The 26,678-nt window shown below is 42.9% G+C and overlaps 1 protein-coding gene across 4 annotated transcripts in view; it reads left to right on the top strand.

Moving 5' to 3' along the window:
* WDR27 (WD repeat domain 27) overlaps positions 1-26,678 on the top strand; it is a 238,367-nt gene that overhangs the window by 204,672 nt on the left and 7,017 nt on the right. Inside the window, exon 26 of one of the 4 annotated variants that reach the window (XM_041743605.1) lies at positions 19,650-19,755. The exons of 2 other annotated variants lie outside the window; for them this stretch is intronic. In XM_041743605.1, the coding sequence (XP_041599539.1) occupies positions 19,650-19,709 (60 nt within the window). In that variant the 3' untranslated portion in view covers positions 19,710-19,755. Of the gene's footprint in view, positions 1-57; positions 219-19,649; positions 19,756-26,678 lie in introns of those variants that run through there. One more of the 4 variants, XM_041743604.1, reaches the window with a different exon arrangement.

Genomic DNA, 26,678 nt, shown 5'->3' with positions numbered 1-26,678 from the left:
TGTGCTGTCGGGCTGCTGTGTGGAAGAGCCAGTCAAGACACTCGGCTTCTATTTCAGACAAAGCCTCACAGGACTGATGAGTCCCAGCTCAGCTGGGAGCCAGTCAACCTGAGACATATTCCTCAAACCATCTGAGTCTTGTTTCATTGCCTACTGGTTCAACAGCCCAGGACGGAGTAGGATGTCTTCCACTTGCTGATGCCTGCTGAGAGCACAGTGGATAACCCAAAACTTTCAACACCTGGTAGCTTCAGAAGTGTTGTAAGTTGTGCACCTGAGACTTTTCCTCCTCTGCCTCTACTTCAACACCACCAGTTATAACACATTTTAGAAGATTCCACTTATGCCAATCCATGTTTTCCTAGCTTTCCAGATATTTCTGGCTATAGTTGTTCTGGTTGGGCTGGTTACAGACTGCTGATTTAGTCACTTCATAGAATGCTGACTTCATAAATCAACATGTGAGCTGTGTTATCAATAACATTACTGATGCATCAAGAGTCAAGGAAGCATTCTTGAGATGACTCACCTTGTTTTTAATGAACAGTGGGTGTTACTGCCACTACCCTCAATCCTTGATCATGTCTTCCAGCAGGAAAGCCAGCAAAGCCACCAGTCTTAGGCCTGCCTGGGAGCCCATGTCTCTGATTCCTGCAATCAGCCACCATCCAGGCTTTCCTTATTTGGCTAACAAACCATTTATAAAATTACTTTGGTTGGATTGTTTATTTCTTTATAGATCTTGGATACTAGCCCTTTATCTGATATGTTATTTGCAAATATCTTCTCCCATTCTGTAGGTTGTCTTTTAGTTTTGTTGACTGTTTCTTTTGTTGTGCAGAAGCTTTTGATCTTGATTAAGTCCCAGTAGTTCATTTTTGCTTTTGTTTCCCTTACCTTCATAGATGTATCTTGCAAGAAGTTGCTGTGGTCAAGTTCAAAAAGGGTGTTGCCTGTGTTCACCTCTAGGATTTTGATGGATTCTTGTCTCACATTTAGATCTTTCATCCATTTTGAGTTTATCTTTGTGTCTGGTGTAAGAGAATGGTCCAGTTTCATTCTTCTGCATGTGGCTGTCCAATTTTCCAAGCACCATTTATTGAAGAAACTGTCTTTTTTCCAGTGGATAGTCTTTCCTGGTTTGTTGAATATTAGTTGACCATAGAGTTGAGGGCCCATTTCTGGGTTCTCTATTCTGTTCCATTGATCTATGTGTCTGTTTTTGTGCCAGTACCACACTGTCTTGATGATCACAGCTCATGAAATGGGCAAAAGACATGAACAGAAATTTCAAAGAAGACCTACACATGGCCAAGAAGCACATGAGAAAATGGTCTGCATCACTTGCCATCAGGGAAATACAAATCAAACCATAATGAGATACCACCTTACACCAGTGAGAATGGGGAAAATTAACAAGACAGGAAGCAACAAATGTTGAAGAGGATGTGGAGAAAGGGGAACCCTCTTGCAAACTGTGCAGCCATTCTAGAAAACAGTATGGAGGTTCCTCAACCTCCTCAAAGAGTTAAAAATAGAGCTCCTTTAACCTCCCAAAAGAGTTAAAAATAGAGCTATCCTGTGACCCAGCAATTGCACTACTGGGGATTTACCCCAAAGATACAGATGGAGTGAAAACCTGGGATATCTGTACCCCAATGTTTATAGCAGCAATGTCCACAATAGCCAAACTGTGGAAGGAGACTTGGTGTCCATCGAAAGACGAATGGATAAAGAAGCTGTGGTCTATGTATACAATGGATATTACAGCCATTAGAAATCATGAATACCCACCATTTGCTTCGATGTGGATGGAGCTGGAGGGTGTTATGCTGAGTGAGGTAAGCCAATCAGAGAAGGACAATCATTATATGGTTTCACTCATGGGGAACATAAGAAATACTGAAAGGGGTTATAGGGGAAAATTAGTGGGAAAAATCAGAGAGGGTGACAAACTATGAGAGACTCCTAACTCTGAGAAATGAACAAGGGGTAGTGGAAGGGGAGGTAAGCTGGGAGATGGGGTGACTGGGTGACAGGCACTGAGGGGGGCACTTGACGGGATGAGCACTGGGTGTTATGCTATATGTTGGCAAACAACTCCAATAAAAAATATATATAAAATAAATAACTCCAATAAAAAATATATATATAAAATAAAATATCAACGAAAAGCACTTTGGTTGCAGCCTGGTTCTCATTTTTAAAAGAAATTATGTTCTGTTGAGATATTTGTTTTAAAGTTTCTTGGTCTTCTGACCCTGTTGTCTGTGAGTGGTGATGAGAGCTCCTCAAGCTCAGCTGTATTCAGCACAGTGAACTGAGCTACAACTGCAGCAACACAAGCTACACACCACCGCACTGTCAAGCGCTGTAGACAGAGTCTGCTTTTCTCCTGTTTTGATGTGATGTGTGCTTTAGTACAGCAGTGCTGTGAATGGGGCACTTGCGATGCTGCCATTTTGTGACTCTGTAGTCATGGCCTGTGCTACACTGAGCACAAGCATGAAGCCCAGAGGCCACATCTGGTCCCTGTCATAGCCAGGACCCCCACAACCAGCCAGCAACCAGTGACCACACGTAAACACATGGCTGTGATGGCACCTGTGCGCCTTTACTCATGGACATTGAGACCTGAACTTCAGGTCATAATCATGTGTCACAAAATATTCCTGAACATTGTTTCAACCCCTTGGAAATGTAGAAGCCATTCTGAGCTAACTGGCCATACCGAAGCAGGCAGTGAGTCTGGGTGTGCTGATTCATGGGGGAGAGTCATGGGGAAGGTGGGTGGGGTTTGCCCTCCACAGTTCCCTCCTTGGGTGAAGAACATTGGTGCTTCCAGGGGTCACTCACACTATGGTTGTTCATCCCACACCATCCCTTCTCTAACTGGAAGGGGAGAGCTCTAGGCAGCGGTGGATGGAGATGATGTGGGAAGTCCCTACATACCTCCGGCCTCTTCCTTTCTCCTCCCCTTCGATCTCCTTGTAATAACTCTGGTCACAAAAGAACAGGAAAGGAGGAAAAAATGTTGCTTTGGGACTTGTTTTAATCTTAACTGAATCTGAGACCCAAAATACAATTTGGAAAACCAAATCTGAAGCAGAAAGCATAGTGTTTTTCAGAACTCAAAATATTTTCATTGTTTATAAACCCTAAATTATTTAAAGTGGTGTTCATTCAGCTGCTATGGTATATCATTAGGACAGCAACAGTGTCCTTTGAATTCAGTTCTGATCATGTGAAGATTCATTAATACAGTTAATATGATAATATTAATATAGTAAGATATTTTTACAGCCTTGGTGACTTACTTTTTTAAAGATTTTATTTATTCAGGAGAGACATAGAGAGAAGAGCAGAAACATAGGCAGAGAAAGAAGCAGGTTCCCTACAGGGAGCCCAATGTTCGACTTGATTCCAGGACCCCAGGATCATGAACTAAGGCAAAGGCAGACGCTCAACCACTGAGCTGCCCAGGTGTCCCCACCTCTGTGACTTAGTAAGTAATAAAGATACACATTTTCAGTGTACCAAGCTAATGAGTGGATTCCTAATCAGAATGGATGAACAAATGTGGAAATGGTCCAGTGACCTGGTTACACGTGGTGTTGCATGGTCCTGGCTTGTTTTGTAAGGGACCACACCTGATTCATGGTATTCATCTTCATCCCAGGGAATCTATTAATACACGATTTTAGAACAAGATTTAGTATAGAAGACACACACTTTTTGAAGATGATAATTGTAGCTATACAGCTGATTTGTAACAACTATATTTTTACCTATTTTTATCTGTAAGAGCTGTATTTTTACCCCATTACTATGCTTCTGTGAATTTTTTGTATTCTACGACTTTCCTAAATTCTTGGGAATCACTGCATTTCTCTCCTTTTTATTCATCCAGACTTGTTCTTCAATTTGGCACACTGTTTTGATTTCTTTGGACTTCAAGATAGTGTTCTCAGGAGGCAGGATTTACAGATTATAAACCCAGACACTTGAGAAGGTTATCAGGATTGGCACCAACAAGAACCTTGATTTTTCTCTTTTTGGATCACTTAAAGTTCTGTTAGCAAATGGATTAGAATTCACAGCTGCTCAATATTTGTTATGTAAGACAGAGTATTTTAATGGCATATGATTATTACATGTATCCTGATTTTTGTCTCCCTGGAAATTTCAAATGATCATGATGTGTGCTAATTTCCGGCCATCAAAGGGAAGACATGATTAAAATGGAGAAATTAGTGCTGGGAAGCCCTCCAAGAGTAGCTTGTACAGTTATGGCATTTCAGTTTGTAGCTCAGATTAAATACTGCACATTTGCAGAGAAATCCCAATTTCACTGGAAACGGGAAAATGTTGTAAAAATTTAAATGTGCACTGTGGAGTTAATTTCTGGAGTTTGTGAGTTTACCAGCTTGGAAAATGTTAGCTAGCATGTATATTCTGATAAATATAGCACCTGAGGGAAGGTCTGGAAGCAGTCTAGAAAAATGGAGTGTATCTCAATGTGTGATCCTTGGACCAGCAGCATCGGCATCACTTGGGGACTTGTTAGGAATGCAGATTCTTTGGTCCTCAATCCGGTCCTACTGGATAATAAATCTAGGGTGGTAAGGTCCAGCAATCCATATTTTAACTGTCCTTCTAGATGATTCTGATTACAGGAAAATCTGAGAACCACTGGTATAGCGGTGAAGGGAACTGGATTCTTCTCAACTGTCAGTGTGGCTCTGAAGCTCCAGGGTTCCTTTGAAGACACGGACTCCCACTGGGTAGGTCTGGGTGGTTCAGAAACTCTGCATTTCTAACAAACCCACAAGTGGTGGTGATTGCTGCTGTCTGGGGCTGCACCTGGCTTAGGCGTGTGCCTCAGTGCCCTCATGTCTGAGTCCCAGCTCTGCTGGTAGCTGGTCAACCCATGACACATTCCTCAAACCGTCTGAGTCTTGTTTCCTTGCTAACCGAAAGGAGTAACAGGTGCCTCTGTGCCATGTAAGCATTGGTGTGCCTGCCCACCTGTGGGAGGAGCTTGATGCACAGGAACTTTTAGTATCCTGGCTGCAAGGGGTTGAGACTGAGGGATTAGTATGGGCAGCAGGCAAAGCAGGGAGATACCCCCAATGGCAGCTTTTCTTCCCCGTTCCTCTGCACGACTGAAGTTGGCCCTGACGAACAGGTGATTTTTTAGCCAACCGGAGCTTGCCAGGACCTTAGGGATTCTCTACAGTAACTTACCCAGCAGGATTGAGGCTGGTACATCTCGATGCAATCTGCTCACCGCCAAAGGGGAATTTGCTCAGCTGTAGCTGGGCGTGGTTGCACAGAAGGCCACGTGCCCCTTAGTGACCCACAGGCAGGAGGAGAGCCGAGTAGTAGTCTTCCTTGATGGATCTCATGTGAGGACCTTTGGCAGCTTACTCAAAAAGAGTAAGATAAGGTTTCACTTCTTTTGTAGAAAAAACTCAACTGCCTAAAATGACTGATTTTCATAAAAGCCTTGAAATAATGTAGCACGTGTGACATGAGAGGTCCTCATCAAAGAGAGAGGTCTACTGTGCTTCCCAACATTACTCTGAAATGTTCTGTATACTACAAAGTTGGAAGAGTTTTGCAGTGAACAGATGAGCTCCTATTATTTAGATTTCTACCACTGACGTCTTACCACTCTTGCTTTATCACACGACTGTCCACTCAGTAATCCATCCGATTCTGGATGCAATTCAAAGTAAATTTTACAGTCAGTACACTTCCCCTAAAAGCTCTGTTTTTAGCATGATTTTGGCCTATTACTACCTTTTTGACCAGAATTCTGTCCCCCTTATGAACAAATATTTATCTGAGTGCATACGAACTCAGTGTTGTGCTGAATGAAAATAGGGATGGTGGCCAACAAGCACATGAGAAAATGCTCCCCATCACTGACCATCAGGGAAATACAAATCAAAACCACAATGAAATACCACCTCATACCATTGAGAATGGGGAAAATAAACAAGACAAGAAACAACAAATGTTAGAGAGGATGTGGAGAAAGGGGAACCCTCTTGCAATGTCGGTGGGAATGTGAACTGGTGCAGCCACTCTGGAAAACTGTGTGGAGGTTCCGCAAAGAGTTAAAAATAGATCTGCCCTACGACCCAGCAATTGCACTGCTGGGGATTTGCCCCAAAGATACAGATGCAGTGAAACGCCGGGACACCTGCACCCTGATGTTCACAGCAGCAATGTCCACAATAGCCAAACTGTGGAAGGAGCCTCGGTGTCCATCGAAAGATGAATGGATAAAGAAGATGTGGTTTATGTATACAATAGAATATTACTCAGCCATTAGAAACGATGAATACCCACTATTTGCTTCGATGTGGAGGGACCTGGAGGGTATTATGTTGAGTGAAGTAAATCAGTCGGAAAAGGACAAACATTATATGGTCTCATTCATTTGGGAAATATAGAAATTAGTGAAAGGGAATAGAGGGGAACGAGAGAAAATGAGTGAAAATATCACTGAGGGTGACAAAACATGAGAGACACCTAACTCTGGGAAATGAACAAGGGGTGGTGGAGGGGGAGGTGGGCGGGGAGTTGGGGTGACTGGGGTGATGGGCACTGAGGGAGCGCTTGGTGGGATGAGCACTGGGTGTTGTGCTATATGTTGGCAAATTGAACTCCGATTAAAAAATAATAAAAAAAGAAAAAAAAAGGAAATAGGGACAGAATTAAAAATAGACGATTTGGCTTTCAATTTTAGGGCTTATTGGCCAAAATCTTGTGCAAGCGCAGAGCCTGATTGACAAGGTTTAAACTGACAGTGGAAGAGTGTGTTAATGACCAGAGTTTGATCGGGAATTGGTTCTTCCATTTCACGTGGCTGTGGGAACACTGGACAGGCCTAGGAAATCACAGCACACATTGAAAATGTGAGCATGCCACATGCACTGAAACATGCAGCTCATGGGGTTGAGCTGACATTCTTTTTTTTTTTTTTTTTTTTGAGCTGACACTCTTTTTTTCCCAAGTTAGACTCTCTCATCTTCCTCCCATGCACAGGAGCATTAGTGAATGAGTAGATGGCAGGCTGTAAGGTTGGAGAACAGAGTCCTGCTCTTCCCAGAAGTGTGTATGCAGTCCACAGCGAGGCTCATCCTGGTATCTGCAGCTCTGCACCCTGACCTAATGGGTCTTGTCCACGCAGTTACCCCGTGGCACCTGCTGCACAGCCTCTGAGTCTTCCTCACCCCCTGGGTCTGAGCCCATTCTGTGAATTAACCTCTGCACTCGTAGGCTTCTGGAAGCTTGAGAAGCTCACTAACCAGACATCCCAGTATTTCCATCCCACCTCCTACATCCCATTTGCTGTGTTCACAGCACAGCCAAAGGGCATCTTTTTCAAGGACATGGGGGGCAGACCTGTCAGGTGTTTGCCTGTGACGTGTGATGATCAGCTGATCTTCATTTTGACTAGGTGGACGTTTCATGGGATTTGCCACCGGTGTTTCAGGGAGTCCTGCCAAAATGTTTGGAGCCTATAAAAGATACAGCTCTATTTCCAGCTAGCCTCCCTACCCACTCAGTTCTTAGCTGTCCCCCGAGAATGGGCAAAACAGTGGCCCCAATGGTGTCCACACCCAGATCCTCAGAACCCATGAATATGTGACTTTGCATGGTGATGGGCAGTTGAGGCAGATGGAATTAAGGCTGCCAATCACCTGACCTTGCAAGGGAGACAGTCCTGCTATGCAGGCGGGCCCAGTCTAATCACAGGTCCTTGAGAGGTGGGCCGAAGAGTCAGAGAAAGGTGTGATGTGATTGGCTTCGCAGACAGAGAAGGAGCTGTGGGCCAGGGGCTGCATCAGCCTAGAAGTGGGAACACGGCCCTGCTAACACCTTGATCCTAGCCCAGTGGGACCCATTTGGGACTTGTGACCCACAGAGCTGTAGGTGCTAAACTGGTGTTGGATTGAGCCATGAAACTTGGGGTAATTTGTCCTGCCAGCTGTAGGGAACTGAGTGCAGGGTGGACAGGCCATGTTCTAGGGCGCTGTTGAACTTTAGTCTCAGTGACAAATGAGTCTGAGGTCTTGTCCTGTCGTCTCCTGTATTCATACAGCGAGGGTTCTAAGAGGCCTAGATCCTGTCTGCAGTGAGGGAGAGCCCAGCCACGTCCATGTTACCTTCTCCTCTGTACGTGCCACATGCTCATACCACCATTTCTCCTCCCTGGGACCCCTCACTCACCCATCCGTCCCCTACCCCTGAGCTCCTGGTGTGATCGACTGTCCGGATGGCTGGTGGTCATGTTGGGATGGTCTGGTCCTGTGCGTGGGTTTAGACGTGGGCACGTGTCAGGCTGTTTAGCTCTGCCTAATTTACAGAGAACCTTCTGGAATAACTGGACCCCAAATCCAAGTAAATGGAAGGTGCTGCTCCACTGACTGCCCTCCTTAGCCAGCTCGTGGGAGTGGCCAGCAGTTGTGATTCTCCAGCTTGTGCCTACCAGGCAGGGCCGTGTTTAGGCTCCTGGTGGTCACTGATTAGACAACTTCAAAAATCCTAATTTCATTTTACCCATGCTTCTTTTTTTTTATTAAATTAATTTTTTATTGGTGTTCAATTTACCAACATACAGAATAACACCCAGTGCTCATCCCGTCAAGTGCCCCCCTCAGTGCCCGTCACCCATTAATCCTCACCCCCCGCCCTCCTCCCCTTCCACCACCCCTAGTTCGTTTCCCAGAGTTAGGAGTCTTCATGTTCTGTCTCCCTTTCTGATATTTCCCACACATTTCTTCTCCCTTCCTTTGTATTCCCTTTCACTATTATTTATATTCCCCAAATGAATGAGAACATATAATGTTTGTCCTTCTCCGACTGACTTACTTCACTCAGCATAATACCCTCCAGTTCCATCCACGTTGAAGCAAATGGTGTTACCCGTGCTTCTCAACAGGACCTGGTAAGATAAAGGCCCAGCTGAGACCCCGTTAGTTGAGATTCACCTAAGTAGAATGTCCAAATGTATGTTACAGCTCCTGAGGAGAGTCTTTCTTTATCTGTCCTCCTGTATTTTGGCTACTGCTTGTCATAAAGCTCACTGCATTTTCTTGGGTTGGCCACTTTGGTTTTTATAAATATCCTTGAGCAATAACTTCCTTCTTCCTGTATTATGCTGATGGTTGGATTTGTGGCATAAGGAATATTGTTTATTTTGGCACCATACCCAGCACAATTGCTCTGTTACATGTTGGGAGTAGGTGTCAGTCAGCTATTGCTAGGAAAAAGCAACCTTAAGGAACCACCCTGGAAATCTGAGGCTTCGAATGACAGCTGTTTATTTGTACCAGCGTGTGGTTTGCCTGGCTGGCTCTGTTGCCCTGGGGATGCTGCGGGGACCTACTGGTCCAGGATGAGCTCGAGCCCAGCTGGGTCCCTCTGCCTCTGTCTGCAGGTAGATGCGGTGGGCGTGACTGCTGACTGGCAGCAAGATGCAGGCATCTTGGTGAATCATGGGGGGATTTCAGCTCCCTCCCACACGCGGAGTGGGTGTGATCATGCCGTTGCTTGCTGAATTGCAGGAGCAACCAGAGCTTCTGTCTCCCACCCCAGTGCTTCCGTCGGCAGATTCCAGCCCAGAGCCCTGCTGGCAGAAATTCTAGGACACGTGGAAGCCCAGATGCCCAAGCTCCGTGGCACAGGGTAAGGGACAGATTTCTGGTCCCCAGAACATGTGAAGCAGAGTCTCTGTGAGTGTCCCGCTCGGAGCCACAGATCCGGGGCGGTGCTGTATGTGGCTGCCTGGATGGAACAGCTGGGGGCCCTTTCCACCGCACAGACAAGGGAGACCACAGCGGACGAGGCCAGGGAGGCCCACTGGTATCCACTGTCTGCACAGATGGAGCAGCTTCCCACCCCATCCTGCAGCCTTTCCCTAGCTTCAGGGACAGCTGCGTACAGCACACTTTCCCTTGGAAGAGAGAGGCTTCCGTGAGAGCCATGGACAAGCGCAGGTGAGGGTGGGGTGGCCTCCCGGGCCCTGGTGGGGTTTGCTCCCCCACCTGCCAGCTCAGAGGCTCGCCCCTGGAGGTCCTGCTTGTCTGTCCCCAGATGCTGTTTGCACGGGGCCCTCGTGGCCATAGGCCAGTGTGTACTCTGCACAGAGGGATGCATGCTCAGAGTGCAGCTGGTGTGACCCAGGTCAGACTGGGTGGTGTCCTGGGGCCCTGAGGTGGGAGGGAGCGCTACGCAGTGGCAACAGCACGCTCACTCTCAGGGCCTCTGTGCTGAGCACCTAAAGCACCACTCCACAATTTTCCCAGAGTCGTGTAGCCACACAGGCCATGTGGGGATTATAGGAAACCAACTGCCAGGTTATAGTCTGGCAATGAGATCACGGCACTTCCCCCACGGATGCGATACTGCTTTTTCTTGGCTTTTATGAAGTTTTGCACGGAGGACTCCAGCCTCCTCCCCTATGACAGCCTCAGTCCTGCTGAGCAGGGAGCCAGTGTGGGCAGCTGCCAGCTGTGGAGCATGCGCTCCCAGCCCAGGCCGGAGCAAAGAGGAGCCAGGGTGTCCCCAGGGCCAGGCTGCTCTCGGGGGCCAGGGCCTGAGGCCTGAACGGGGCCAGCACGCGTGTTGGGGCGGGAGCCTCTGTGGTCAGTCAGCTGCCTGGCCGGCCTGTGATCAGGGCCGTGACCTCAGAGCCCTGTGAGCCTGGCTCCGGCCCCGCCGGGGACGCGGGGAGCCCGACTGCTGGCAGTGTCCTCCTCGGCTGTCCGGGCCACGGAGGCTCCGTGCTCAAGGCTTTTTCCGATGCGTCCTCTGATGGATGTTTCCCCGGCCCGCAGTGCCGGGCTGTGGGATTGGGACGTGTCGTGGTCTGGGTGTGGTGCGCGTTACAAATGACTCCACGTTCAACGGCACCGTCCTTGGATTTCTTTCTGGATGACATTCCAAGACATTTGTGGCACATCCACCCCATTCAGCATGGGCCACCCTGGGGCGCGGGTTGAGTCAGCCACTCAGGAAGCAACCGGAACCAAGTGCAGCTGAGTCTGCCGTGCAGAAGCCGCCCTGGGCATGGGCTCTGCCCGGCACACCTTTCTGCTCAGAGAGGAGCAGATGGAAGCCTGTGTTGCAACAGATACAAGGATCCAGGGAAGCACATTTTTGGTGATTCATGTGCGTATCACCAGCTTGGCTAATTCTCCAGGATGGAATTTTAATCCCTATGACTAAACCCTGCCATTCTTCATTTTGTTTCCACCGACACTTACTGAGAACTCATTAAGGGCACCTCGCACACATAACAGGAGAGGCATATTCTCACCACTTGTCATGAAATCCCTGAAGGTGACGTATCTTGCCCAAGTTACCACGTGGAACCAAGTGGAACCACGACTCAGAAACAGCTTAGGGGATGCCTGGGTGGCTCAGTGTTTGAGCATCTACCTTCGGCTCAGGGCATGATCCTGGGGTCCTGGGATCCAGTCCCCACATCGGGCTCCCTGCACGGAACCTGCTTCTCCCTCTGCCTGTGTCTCTGTCTCTCTCTCTCTGTGTCTCTCATGAATAAATAAATAAAATCTTAAAAAAAGAAAGAAACAGCTTAGTTTTCTTTTTCATATTCCAAGTAAGATATGGTGATCCCCTGTTTGTTCAGAGTCTTGCTGCATAGACTAATCTCCAGCATGATTAGAAATGCAGTGATTGTCCTTCTCCGATTGACTTATTTCACTCAGCGTAATACCCTCCAGTTCCATCCATGTCGAAGCAAATGGTGGGTATTAGTCAATCGGAGAAGGACAAACATTATATGGTCTCATGCATTTGGGGAATATAAATAATAGTGAAAGGGAATAAAGGGGAAAGTAGAAAAAATGAGTGGGAAATATCAGAAAGGGAGACAGAACATGGAAGACTCCTAACTCTGGGAAACAAACTAGGGGTGGTGGAAGGGGAGGTGGGCGGGGGGTGGGGGTGACTGGGTGGTGGGCACTGAGGTGGGCACTTGATGGGATGAGCACTGGGCGTTATTCTATATGTTGGCAAATTGAACACCAATAAAAATAAATTTATTATTAAAAAATAAAAAATAAACTTTCACTTTACTTAAAAAAATGCACGGTGACAATGAAATTGAAAAAGTCATTTTTTTTGTGTTTGGATTAGATGATTAAAAATGAAAAAGGGGGGGAATCCCTGGGTGACTCAGTGGTTGAGCACCTGTCTTTGGGCCAGGGTGGGATTCTAGAGACCCAGGATCGAGTCCACGAAGGGCTCCCTGCATGGAGCCTGCTTCTCCCTCTGCCTGTGTCTCTGCCTCTCTCTGTGTGTCTCTCATGAATAAATAAAATCTTAAAAAAAAAAAATGAAAAAGGGGCACCCGGGTCACTCTGTCAGTGAAGCGTCTGCCTTCGGCTCAGATCATGATCCAGGGTCCTGGGATCAAGCGCCGAGTTGGGCTCCCTGTTCGATGAGGAGTCTGCTTCCCCCTCTGCCTCTGCCTGCCGCCCCCACCCCGGCTTCGGTGATGTCTCTGACTCTCTCAAATAAATAAATAAATAAAATCTTTTTAAAAAATGAAAAAGAAAAACTGCACCTTGTTGCTCCTTTCCCCCATATAATAATAAACAAGAAAGATTAGCGATCCTCTGTTCATTCAATGCTAGTCCTCACTGGAGTTTCTCCCACTCCTACTGCTCGTTCTTGTCTTGTTTCCTTCTTCTGTGTTTATTTAGTATCATTCATTCACACTTCTCCAGCTTATTGAGTTGAATATTTCACTGATTTATTTTCATACTTCTTTTTTCTTTGTGTTTGCATTTAAAAATGCAAGTTTCTCTCAAAGTACCAGCTTAGTTTTAGCTGATGGGTTTTGACACGAAGCACTTTAGTTTAAATTGAATTTTAACTATTTAAAATTTCCATTATAATTTCCTTTCTTCTCAGTGACTGGCTTTTCTTCCACCTAAAACATATGACTTCTAATCAGTTATTTCCAAAGATGATTATTCATATGACGTAGGCCTAGGATAGTGGCCTACTTCCTGCTTAGTTTTTACGAAATTCCCATGTGTGTCCGGAAAACATATATAATTATGTTTCCATTTACCATCTGCTGCGTCATTGCTGTTGGATCAAACTTGTGGATGTTTTCAAACCCGTGACATCACTATTATTTCTGTACATTTATTGTCGATGTGAAGCAGAATGTGCACTTGCATATCTGCTCTCCTCGTTCTCCTTCTCGTGCTTCGAGCTGTGGCTTTGGACGTCTGGACACTGTCTGCCATCAAGTCTGTGCTTGCTGGTCTTTCTGCGGATTCTTCTGTGCACTATTACCATGCACTCATTTTCTTTCCTGCTTAGGGTTTGGAGCTATGGTAATTCCTCTGTCTCACAGCAGCAGAGCGAAACCAGCCCTGCCTGTGCTGCTGGGCGCTGACATGTGGTGGGCTCTTCCCGTCTACTAACTTTCTTAATTCAGGTTCTAGTTGGCTGTCTTTCAGCTGGATGGTCTCACACATTCACCATTTTCTGGACTACTGAAATATTCACACTGACTTTTACAAATGAATTTCTGCTGTTTTTCATCCTGGTCCTTTGATTCTTTTGTTTCCTTTTCTATCTCTGCAAGGTTGATTTTTAATATTTTTCCCAGTGTTGGCTGAAAGCTAGAGGTTATACTTCTATTTTATTGTAACTGTTGCCCTTAATATGTAACTGATATACTAGCTGTAATTTTTTTTAAAGATTTTATTTATTTATTCATAGAGATGCAGAGAGAGAGAGAGAGAGAGAGAGAGAGAGAGAGGCAGAGACACAGGCAGAGGGAGAAGCAGGCTCCATGCAGAGAGCCTGATGTGGGACTCGATCCAGAGTCTCTAGGATCACGCCCTGGGCTGCAGGCCACGCTAAACCACTGCACCACTGGGGCTGCTCTGTATTTTTTTTTTTTTTAAGATTTTACTTACTTATTTGAGAGTGAGAGACAGAAATAGTGATGGAGATAGTGAGAGACAGCATGAGTGAGAAGGAGAGGGAGAAGCAGACTCCGGCTGGGCAGGGAGCCCAACACAGAACTCAATTCCAGGATCCCAGGATCATAACCTAAGCCACCCAGGCACCCCAATACTTAGCTATGAATTTTGATGAAAAATATCTGAAGTTCTTCTGTATCTGTTTCCCAGAGAAGAACAAGAGCTCCACAGGTGCATGAAGCGTGGGGAGCATGTCGTCCAGAGCTTGTCGTCATTGTTTGGGGTCTTGGTCAACTTCTGGTCACTGGTTTTCTCTAAAATCTCATTTCTTCTAGGTTCTTTCATCTTGCTGGAATACATTTTTTCAAGATACCTTTTCCCAGTAAAGTTTTGAAATCAAGTGATAATATCACTTGGTCTTTGTGTTTTCACACCGAAGCAGCAGTTTATCTCAGCATAAATGTCTCTGAATGTTCCACTCTGTCGCCGTCTGATATCTAATATCGCCGATGAGGAATCTGACATCTGTTTGGGCTTCAGATACTGTTTTTCTAGCCATTAGTGTTGTGATCCAGATTCCATTCAGTAAAGTTTTTTTTATATATATAAATTTATCTTTTATTGGTGTTCAATTTGCCAACATATAGAATAACACCCAGTGCTCATCCCATCAAGTGCCCCCCTCAGTGCCTGTCACCCAGTCACCCCCACCCCCGCCCACCTCCCCTTCCACCTCCCCCCCCAGTTCGTTTCCCAGAGTCTCTCATGTTCTGTCTCCCTTTCTGATATTTCCCACTCATTTTTTCTCCTTTCCCCTTTATTCCCTTTCACTATTTTTTGTATTCCCCAAATGAATGAGACCATATAATGTTTGTCATTCGGTAAAGTTTTTAAACTCTCCAAGTTTCATTCATGGATCTTAACTGATCTTTCATGTTCCTTATACCATTTTGTCTCTCAGTGGAATTTTGGGTGATCCCATGATGTTATATTCTCATGAACAAGTCTTTTCTTCAAGTGTGTTTCATCCAAGCAAGCAATGTTCTGTTATTTTGTCCTTTCACATTTACTGCAATTTATAAAATGATTTCTTAGTTTTATGTGGTGATCGTCCATTCGTCTCTCTGGGGACTATGAGCATACTTCTTTTGAATTATTTCTCAGACCATGTTATTCAGTCTACCTTCTTTGCATCCAATGTAAATATGCATTTCACAATTTTAATTTACAAATTTATATTTATTTGAGAAAAATGCTCCAGCATTCTCTTTCTCTACTTCTCTCTCCTTGGGTTTGGAATTTGCTACTACGACTTTCCAGATTTGTTGGGGACCCCTGCAGGGTCTCCTGCCTGTGGTAGAAGGACACCAGGGGGCAGTTCCCCAGCATGAGCACCTGGGGTCCCTGTGCACAGCACCAACCACTTGGGCTCCAGGCTGTCTGTGGAGCGCTCCTGTCCCATCATCCCGCCACAGGCCAGGAGGCCCAAGGCATGTGCTTGTGCTTCTTTCTCATTTCTGTTTGTGGAGAAACTATCTTGTTTTGAGCCTGGCTAGGTGAGATTCTTTTTCTCTTGTTATATTTTATATAAAATATCTATATGTTTGAAGTAAAGGGGATGCCTTGAAGCATAGACTAATAATGATCTTAGCTACAAGTTGCATTTTAGATATTGAATAATATAACTGTAAGGGGGTTAGGAATTTGGGACTTTACATTTCAGATATAGTTTGTAAACTAAAAAATAAGTTTTAAATATACCCACTCTCCACCCTACCCCCAAAGTAGGCACCTTCTACAGTCATTGCCATGAATTTCACTTCACTTAGTCTAAGAAAACCTAGTAAAAATTCTGGTGGCTCACCCTTGAGGAGATGGCCACCATCTCCTATTGGTCAGCCTGTCCTCAGGTGCCCACTGCACACCAACTGCATTCATTTCCCAGGGGATCTAAAATTCCCATGTACTGTCCAGTAACCTTCTCCTCCTTTTACAGAAGCCCCTGGGTATGTAACACTGAGCAGATTTTCTACATGATAAAATATGTGTGTAATTATCTCCATATAGTGTTTTCCATGCAATATGCATTGTGTGTGTGTGCACATGTGTGTGCATGGGTGGTGACCTGTGGATCGTCCAAAACAGCCCTCAAGGTGGATCCGCTATCTAGCAGGTCAGCGCCTAACCTTGGGCCCTGTCAACAACACAGGTGGGGTTTCTGGTGGGTCAGGGTTATTGTGCTTCATTCCCTGGAGATTTCTATGCCATGACAATACTCCAGGGGGCTTTAGAAGCAGAGGATGAGACAGAGATACCATTCTGCATGTACTTGTAGTTACTCGAAGCACACGGTCTGCCCCTCCAAATGCTGAGAGTGACAAGGGAAATCCTCACCAGCTTCTTGTTTGGTTTCTGCCTGTGTCCCTAAAACATGTGAGGTGTGCACTTTGCAGGCAGAGGGCAGGTACTGACACTGCAGCCAGCGGCCTCCTCCCATCTGCAGGGAAGTTGCAGAATTCCCTGTTCCATGAAAAGACTTTAGGACTTTTGCAGATTCTTTCCTCTCAAACACAGAAGCAAATGTGTGCTCAGCATCCAGCTCCATGGAGGGGGTCCCAGGATTCCTGGTGACACTGCTGCTGGGCTTTCCCCACACCCTCAAATCCCTGCATTCCAACCCTTAGAGCAGCTATTTGAGAATATTTGCATGGCTACAAGTAGACTTCATCCTGCAGAATCCTGGAGCTTCTCAGAGACCAACAGACATGCTATAGAAGCCTTACCCAGGGCCTGTACGCTCCACTTGTGGAAAGCATCGTGAACGGCTCCTGCGGGAGCCCGCAGCACACAGGTTAAATCCCTGCTCATTGCAACACGAGGACATTTTGAGGTTGGGAAGGATGCAACTTCTTGGTTCCATTCTTGCCGGGAGCCCTGGGCTAGAGCATTGGTGCTAAGGAAACATACCACTGAGTCTGTGTGGGCAGTTCATGCTCTGTGCCCCTGCCCTCCTGCTCTTTGTGCAAACGGTGCAGAAGGATGGTTCCAGAATTAGCAGTGCCCTGGGCTTGCAGTTCAGCACTGACTCACCTGGGAGAGTGGTGACTCTGGAACTGGCTGGACCTGCCTTACCACCTGCACACGGGGCAGGGCCGCTGCTAGCAGGGAGTTTGCAGAGGACAATTACTGTGACAAGTTAGGGGAGAAGCCAGACACTGTCTCCTCCTGGACTTCGGCAAATTTAAACAAAGGAAATATTTATCCTGGACTAGGGATGTTTGAGAAGTAATGAAATTATTGAACTGAAATCTTTGGAGAGCTCGGTCTTGGCTGCACAGTGGGCCAGTCTGCCCAGCCCGGAAGCTCTGAGTTAATTGGTCAGGAGTGGGGTTGGGAAGAGCCAGCTGTCCCCCATGAAGCCAGAGTAACCGAGACGGTAGGCTGGGGCTGGGGCTCTGCTTTCTGGTCTGATGTCACCAAGGCCTCTCCAGAGAGGCCGCCTGATGACTGAGGCACAATGTGATGCTGTGTTTTTCTGAAATCCATGAAACAAACCGACGTGGGGCAGCAGGGTGCATTCTGCGTTGTTTTCTGCCATGCTGGCTCGTGAAACGAACACTTTAAATACCAACTAGTTTTAGGCTTTGTATCTATGGTGAATCTTTGCACTTCCTCCTCAGTCAGGGCTGAGCACCCATGTGAGGTGCTGTTCCCATTTCTGGGGCAGACCTTGGGCAGCCTGTTGAGTGAAAGACTTCACTGGAGGGCCTGCGGGCGGCAGAGAAGCTGCTCGGGGGGCCGGGACACGGGTCCCCACCCAGATCTGGCCCTTTCAGCCCTGCAGCTTTGCACAGACCACATTAATGACTCCAACAAAAGAAAACAACACTAGTTTTTTCCTCTAAGATCACCTTTACGTCTGGACTCAAATTAATGACTGCGTATCAATAGAAGTAGATTTTGGGGAGTTAGGAAGGGTTTGATAAAGGAGTTGCAGAGCATGATGTGGGCGTGAAAATGCTTCATATCCAGTGGCCTCAAGTGCCACAACATTGGTTTTCCTTAAGCTTCAGGACCAGATCACCCCATGAAAGCTGGGCAACAGGGAAGTCAGGGTCTGAGACAGATCCAGCCACCTGAGTGACCCCATGTCCACTGTGTGTCTTATACATTGTGCATCATCTTTGCTATGAAGTGACTTGTGTTGCTGTATGTGTCATGCATGTGCAAAGGTCAGTCCATGTTCTGAAGCATAGGACCAGATAAGTTGCCTGACTCACTGGTTACTCAGTAACTGGTCCACTTTGGGACTCCGTGTCCTTCCCACCGCAGTCACAGTGAGGCTCTTGGTGGTCTTATCCCTACTAGTGTCCAAGTCTCATTTACAAGGTTAAAGAGAGAAGGAGAGCTGGAGCGTCCTCCTTTCGGTTATCAAAATTCACAGATGTCCTAGGACAAGGAGGTTTAATCCTCAGGCAAGATCAAAACCAACACGTTATGCCGTGCACGCAAGGAAAGGCAATATACATGGCCACAGACCAGTGAGATATCTTAATGCTCCTGCTGCCCAGAATCATATTTGAAGTAGGTGGCTAAGAAGAGTAGCATTGAATAGCATGTTAAAATTCTGTTTTAGGAAGAAATTCAGAGTCTCCTTGTTTCTAAATTTCCTCTTTTGATGAATGAGGGGCCAAGCAGTAATTTCTTTGTGCAGAAATTCCAGACCTTTCCCCCCATCCACTACAGTGAGCTCTCCAAGCACGCAAAAGGGCAAATCCTGGGGACCTTTGGAGCAGAGAGTCTGGCAGCTGACTTGTCCATGCACAAACACATGTTCTCATCTGGCAGGAATCCAAGTCCATCACAATTAACGAAGACATGAATTTCTCTCTTCATTCCAATGGCACAGCTGGGTTTTATCTCCTTCACACTTATTGTGCTAGATGAAGCATCCATGAAGACGGCCATCTCCAGTCACAGGAGCTGTAGAAATTCCAAGATTTCCTGTAATTTCCCTATTGCCTCTAGTGGTAGGGATGAGACTGGGACAGGGCTCTGACCCTCTGTGAGCAGGTTTGCCAGCCTCCCCCCAGGAGACTCAGAAGTGTGGGTCGGCCTTGCCTTGACCTCCAACACAACCAGGTTTGGTGACTTCACCTTGAGTTTTCAACCTGGTGCTCCTTCTCTCTATGAATGTTTTCTTTTTTCCTTGAGGATGTGTATGGAGTGCACCTACAAGGCCTGGTGCTAGAAATGGCATCTTCTCACATTCTACTCTGAGTGGAGGGGAGGTATTCCTGGTTGTCATGGGGGAGGGTGATTTTTACATTGTAAAAATAGTATTTACTATATGCTGGTGGAGTTTTAAGACTGTTAACTAACGTAGCTGTCAGATAGGTTGCCTGAGGTGGATGCTGTTATAATCCTCATTTTAAGATGGAGATGAGGCATGTGAGGTCACGATAGTGTCAGTAAGATGACACAGCTGGCCAATGGCCTGCTCCAAGTTGTGTTGAGTGCTGTGCTTTACTGTCTTTACTACTGATGGGCCACATACATTTTGGATGGGGAATGGGGAAAGTATGAAGGTTCTAGAGAATCTTGAGTTTGGAAAAAAGTGGCTATGTTCAGACCTGTTAAGATAAAAAAATTTTGTAGGCAGAGCTGCATGATCTGCCCTACCCATTGTACACTGGGAAGGTGGCCTTCTGTGAATAAAGAAGAGGTCTCCCTGCCTGTGGAAACACCAAGAAGAGGAAATCAGAACATGTGGAGGCTGTGTGAGGGTTGAGGACTGCTAGCAAACATTCAGAAGTTTGGCAACTGTTGGAATCCACATTTGAAGCTGGAATCCATATTCAACATGCAGGGAGGACGAGTGGATCTACAGCCCAGAATGTCTGTCTTGTTCTTCCTGTATTCTTCAGTTCCTGCTGGAAATGGAAACCAAATGGTTTCCATTAATGGCTTATTAATCATTTTTCAGGATTTGTCTATTATGTGAACATAAAGTGTGTGCTATGGAAAAGCAGTCTATTATGTGTTACATGTGCAAACACCTCGAGTTTTATAAAATCAGGCTTATGACGTATGCTCTTAATTCTTCAAATGAAGTATTACTATAGCAGCAAGTATCACCATGAACAGACATTTCTGCAAAGAAGACATATAGATGCCAACAGACATCACTCGGCATCAGGGAAATACAAATCAAAGCCACAATGAGACACCAACTCACACCAGTGAGAATGGCTAAAATTAACAAGACAGAAACAACAGGTGTTGGCAAGGTTGTGGAGAAAGGGGAACCCTCTTACACTATTGGTGGGAATGCAAACTAGTGCAGCCACTCTGGAAAATAGTATGGCGTTTCCTCAAAAAGTTAAAAATAGAGCTACTCTATGACCCAGCATTTGCACTACTAAGTACTACCTAAAGGATAAAAAGATACAGATTCTAAGGCACCCTGATGTTTATAGCAACATTATCAATAATAACCAAATTGTGGAAAGAGCCCAGATATCCACTGACTGACGAATGGATAAAGATGTGGTATATATAAATATAGTGGAATATTAGTTATTAGAAAAGATGAGATCTTGCCATTTGCAATGACTTGTATAGAACTAGAAGTTATTATGCTAAGTGATTTAGTCAGAGAAAGATAATTATCATATGATCTCACTCATATATATGGAATTTAAGAAACAAAACAAATGAACACAGGAGAAGAGAGGAAAAAATAGAACAAGATGAAATCAGAGACAGAGACAAACCATAAGAGACTCTTAATCATAGGGAACAAACTGAGGGTCACTGGAAGGGAAGGAGGTGAGGGCATGGGCTAACTGGGGGATGGGCATTGAGAGGGCACTTGATATGATGAGCACTGGGTGTTATATAAGACTGATGAATCACTGAACTCTACTTCTGAAACTAATATACTATATGTTAATTAATTGAATTTAAATTAAAAAAATAAAAATAATAAAAAAATAAATCTGGGAAAAGAATAGAAAATATGTAGTAAAATAGTAAATTTAAATTAAATGTAAATTAAATGTATTTGAAAATTGTGGATGTTTTCTTGTATAATGTATGTAGTTACATTGCTGTGCTTTTGTTTTGTTTTTATTGTTCTTATTTATTTTATTCCCCAAAAAGATTTATAACAGTAACAGTTTTTAGTCAAAATGAATAATTATTATCAGGGAGAAAGAATTGGAAACTGATAGGAGAAGCACTTTAACTTTGATATAATATTTATGATTATGCATAGTATACCATATAGCATTATCATTGACAAGAGTTTAAAATTTAGGCATGTTAATGTCAAAAATATTATAAACAAATTTATGAAGACAAATTATAAAGTAAGAGCTAATTTGGACAGATATGAAAAATGATTAATGTTATTAATAATAGTACTATTTAGATTAATAGGGAAAAAAAGCTGGTCAGCTATGTTAACAGACAATTCAAAAATGAAAACTGAAAATGGCCAATAAAATTAAAGATTTAAACATTGAAAAAAAATCTACTGGAGGACTGTTCTAGTCATTTTTTAAAAAGCAAAGTGAATACAATATATGGACATCCTGAAGGAAAAAAAAAAAGAAGCAGCAAGTCTCACTTACCTGAGGTACATTGTTATTTGCAGACTACATGGCTTAGAACAAAAAGGTTTATATATTTTTTATAGCCAATTGGTATTTTTATATAATTTAAATAATCTTGGACAATTCCCATTATCTACTTCATTTAGTCTAACATATGGTAGCATTTATTATATTTTTAAAATTATGGTTTACTGATAGTTTACATAAAGTCCATTCTATGTGGTATAAAATTAAACAATAATTAATGGATGGATACAGCCATACAACCTTCACCACAGTCAAGAGGGAGGTGTTTCCCACCAGATATCAAGTCTCTCCAGAACCAGGATGGGAAATATCCCCTCACCGGGGTCTTGTGAGTCCCTTTGTAGTAAACTTTTTCTTCCCATTCCAGCCACTGATTTGATTTCTGTTCCTTATGTCTTTTCAGGAAGTCATACATTTTGAATAACACACTAGATATTTAGTGTTTTTATTCTTTCATGTAGGATAATGGTTATGAGACATTTTGTATTGTTGCATGTATCAATAGTTTGTTTCATCATATGGTTTCACATTTGTTCATACATTCACCAATTTGTGGAAGTTTTGCTTGTTTCCAGCTTTTATGTATTATGAGTAAAGTTACAGAAACATTCATGGACACCTCTTTGTGCCAATGCATGTTTTTCGTTTTTTTTTGGATAAATAACTTACATTTGGGATTTCTGGGTGGTATATGAAATGTATGTCTTATTTTATAAGGAACTGCCAAAATGGCCTTTTTATCTTCCACTAGCACTGAATGTATAAGAATTCCCCTTGTTTTGGGCAGCCTGGGTGGCTCAGAGTTTAATGCCGCCTTCAGCACAGGACCCGGGATTGAGTCCCATGTCAGGCTCCCTGCATGGAGCCTGCTTCTCCCTCTGCCTGTGTCTCTGCCTCTCTCTCTCTCTCTCTCTCTCATGAATAAATAAATAAAATCTTAAAAAAAAGAATTTTCCTTGTTTCACAATGAGAGTGAGGTATTTTTTTATTCTAACACCAGCTAACACCAGCTAAATAAATGCAAAATGTGACTATATGCCTATTTCAGTTATGGACAAAACTATGTGAATTCTAAATAGAACATGGCCAAATGAATTCAGCTGTGTGCTTAAAAGTGCACTTTAAGGGCACCTGGGTGGTTCAGTCAGTTAAAAGTCTGCCTTCAGCTCAGGTCATAATCCCAGAGTGCTATGATTGAGTTTCATATCAGGCTCCCTGCTCGCAGGGAGTCTGCTTCTCCCTCTCCCTCTACCCTTTTCCCTTGCTTGTGTGTACACGCATACACTCTCTCACTCTTAAATAAATAAAATCTTTAAAAAAAGCTTTTTGATTAAGTAGGATTTGATTTCTAAGTGCAAGATTGGTCCAACATTGGAAAATCTAATGACTTAATTCACTACTTTGATAAAGAGAAAATATTTTGTGTTATCTCAGTAGATGCAGAAAAAGCATTTAAATCCATTAATGTTTAGGATTAAAAGGAAATCTAACAAAGTAGGAATACTTCCTTGGTATTGGTGGTGATCTCTCCCTTATCATTCATGATTTTATTAATTTGAGTCTTTTCTTTCTTCTTTTTAATAAGGCTGGCTAATGGTTTATCTATCTTATTAATTCTTTCAAAGAACCAACTCCTGGTTTTATTAATATGTTCCACAGTTCTTTTGGTCTCTATTTCATTGAGTTCTGCTGGAATATTTATTAACTCTCTTCTTCTGCTGGGTGTAAGATCTATTTGCTGTTTTTTCTCCAGCTCCTTTAGGTGCAAGGTGAGCTTTTGCATTTGAGTTCTTTCCAGTTTTTGGATGGACGCTTGTATTGCGATGTATTTCCCCCTCAGGACTGCTTTTGCTGTATCCCAAAGATTCTGGACGGTTGTATCTTCATTCTCATTAGTTTCCATGAATCTTTTTAATTCTTCACTAATTTCCTGGTTGACCCTTTCATCTTTCAGCAAGATGGTCCTTAACTTCCACGTGTTTGAAATCCTTCCAAACTTCTTCTTGTGATTTAGTTCTAATTTCAAAGCATTATGGTCTGAAAATATGCAGGGGACGATCCCAATATTTTGGTATTGGTTAAGACCTGACTTGTGACCTAGAATGTGGTCTATTCTGGAGAAAGTCCCATGTGCACTTGAGAAGAATGTGTTTTAGTTGCGTTTGGATGTAAAGTTCTGTAAATATCTGTGAAATCCATCTGGTCCAGTGTATCATTTAAAGCTCTTGTTTCTTTGGAGATGTTGTGCTTAGAACACCAGTCGATTGTAGAAAGCGCTTCATTCAAGTCACCAGGTATAAGTGTATTATATAAGTATGTCTTAACTTTGGTTATTAATTGATTGATATACTTGGCAGCTCCCACATTAGGGGCATAAATATTCATGATTGTTAGGTTCTCTTGTTGGATAGATCCTTTCAGTATGATATAGTGTCCCTCAAAAGAAGGCAGGGGTAGCCATCCTTATATCAGATAAATTAAAGTTTATCCCAAAGACTATAATAAGAGATGAAGAGGGACACTATATCAAAGTAGGAATAGGAAAGAGATTCTCGATCTGATAAAGGTATATATCAATATTTATAGAAAAATATTATACTTAATAGATTTTACATGCATTCTCTTTAAGATTAGGCATGTGACAGGATAGCTACTCTCACCTCCTTTTAATGTAATATTGGAGATTCTGATCAATAAAACACAGAGAAACAAATGGGAGTAAAATGGCTTCAAAGAGGAGAGACAAAACTCATTATTTGCAGATGATTTGATTCATTTAACTGGAAAAACTAACAGAATCATTAAGTTTTTAGAAGTAACATAATTCAACAAGGTTTCAGTAAGGTTGCTGCATGTAATATCTAGTTACAACAATCAACATACTAGTAATAACTAACTGAAATTAAAATAAAAATAAGATTTCCTTTATTATAACAAATAACATTTAAAAGCAGCTAAAGCTTAACTAAGAAGAAGGAATAATTATGGAGAAAACTTTAAAGGTCTAATAAAGTGCATAGAAGATCTGAATGGTATTACATATCCTTTCTTTTTAAATTTTTTTTTAAATTTAAACTCAATTAGCCAACATATGGTACATCATTAGTTTAGAATGTAGTGTTCAAGAATTCATCAGTTGTATATAACACACACTGCCCTCCTTAATACCCATAACCCAGTTACCCATTGAACAGCCCTCATTTTGTTCCCTAGAGTTAACAGTCTTTCATGATTTGTCTCCCTCTTTGATTTCTTCCCATTCAGTTTCCCTTCCCTTCCCCTATGATTCTCTATGCTGTTTCTTTAATTCTCTGTATGAGTGAAACCATATAATAATTGTCTTTCTCCAATTGACTTATTTCACTCAGCATTATACCCTCCAGTTCCATCCACATTGATATAAATGGTATTTACCCTTTCTGATGGCTAATATTCATGTATATAATGAATATATATAATTAATATAATAAATGTATGATCTATATCTATATATCTATATCTACATATCTATATCTATATCTATATCTATCTATATCTATATCTATATATAACAGATCTTTATCCATTCATCTGTCAAAGGGTATCCCAGCTCCTTCCACAGTTTGGCTATTGTGGACATTGCTGTTACGGACATTGGTGTGCAGGTGCCCCTTTGGATCACTATATATCCTTTCATAATTTAAGTTACGACTTAATATAAGAATGCCAATACTTCACCAATTTATAAATCTATTGCAATCTTAATCAAAATTCCAGCAAGATTCAATAAACTTATTCCAAAAAATATTTATTATATAAAAAAGATCCATAAAAGCCTAAGTCAACTTTATATTTTCTCTATCAGAGATATTAAGATATTAAGACATTGAGATATTAATTAATATTAAGATATTAAGACACATAAACTACATAAATAAAAAATAATGCAGCATTGGTTCAAGAACTAAAATAAAGCCAAAAGAGTATAATTGAGAATTCAGAGATAGATCCATGTATATTTGGGAACTCAATACATAGTAATAAGGTACCATAAAACCCTGGGGAACATATGGATTTTTTGGTATAATGTTTAGGGAAAATTGGATCTCTATAGTGAGAAAAGGTGAAATCATATTTCTATTTAAACATTCACACATCTAATGATTTAAATATCTAAATGTGAAAGGTAAAACTATAAATAAATAGGGGAAAAGGTAGAATAGGTTTATGACCTATGCTTTGGAAAGACTTCATAAAACTTGAAAAAACTTGTACAAAAAACGAGACAAAATTTGATGAATTTATTTTCATTAAAATTAAAGATTTATTTTTAATGAAGGACATGATGGCAAAGGCAATGGTCAATAACTGACAGTATAATATTTAAATCTGAAAAATGAGTAATATGTTAAAAAAATGGACCTTGATTCTTGCTGTAACTCAGTCACTTAGGGCCTCTGTGGGTTTTTGTTTTGTGTTTTAAAGATTTATTTTATTGTATTTTATTTATTTATTTGAGAGAGAGAGAGAGAGAAAGATATTGAGAGAGCACACAAGTGGAAGGAGCAGAGGGAGAGGAAGAGAGAATCTCAAGCAGACTCCATGCTGAGCATGTGGGGCTCAACCTTATGACCCTGAGATCATGACCTGAGCTGACGTCAAGAGTCAGACACTTAACTTCCTTAGCTACCCAGGTGCCCCAGGGCCTGTGTTTTAGTGTTACCCTTGTGCCTCACCAGCTCTCACTGAAACCAAATCTCTGTGAATGAGGGTGGGTGCTTGTATTTACCTAAGGCCACTTCATGTGATAAAGATTCAAAATGAGGCCACCAGTTGAGAAGGATTATTGTGTGTACTGTTCTGGAGACTTAATGTAAATTTAGTTGTGGGTTATTATTATTTATCTGTCCTAGAGCTCATGTGTTTCCTCAATAACTATACAATTTTTCCTTAATTCTGGATAATTCTAGTTATTATCCCTTCAAATATTCTGTGTTTTCAAATCTCATTGTTCTCTCCTCCTGTAACTCCTTTTAAATGAATATTTACACTCAGTCTGTCG

This window comes from Vulpes lagopus, chromosome 2, assembly GCF_018345385.1.
Source record: "Vulpes lagopus strain Blue_001 chromosome 2, ASM1834538v1, whole genome shotgun sequence".
NCBI classification, from domain to species: domain Eukaryota; kingdom Metazoa; phylum Chordata; class Mammalia; order Carnivora; family Canidae; genus Vulpes; species Vulpes lagopus.
The sequence above is the reverse complement of the archived record's forward strand: the minus strand, read 5'-3'. Positions and strand labels throughout refer to the sequence as shown.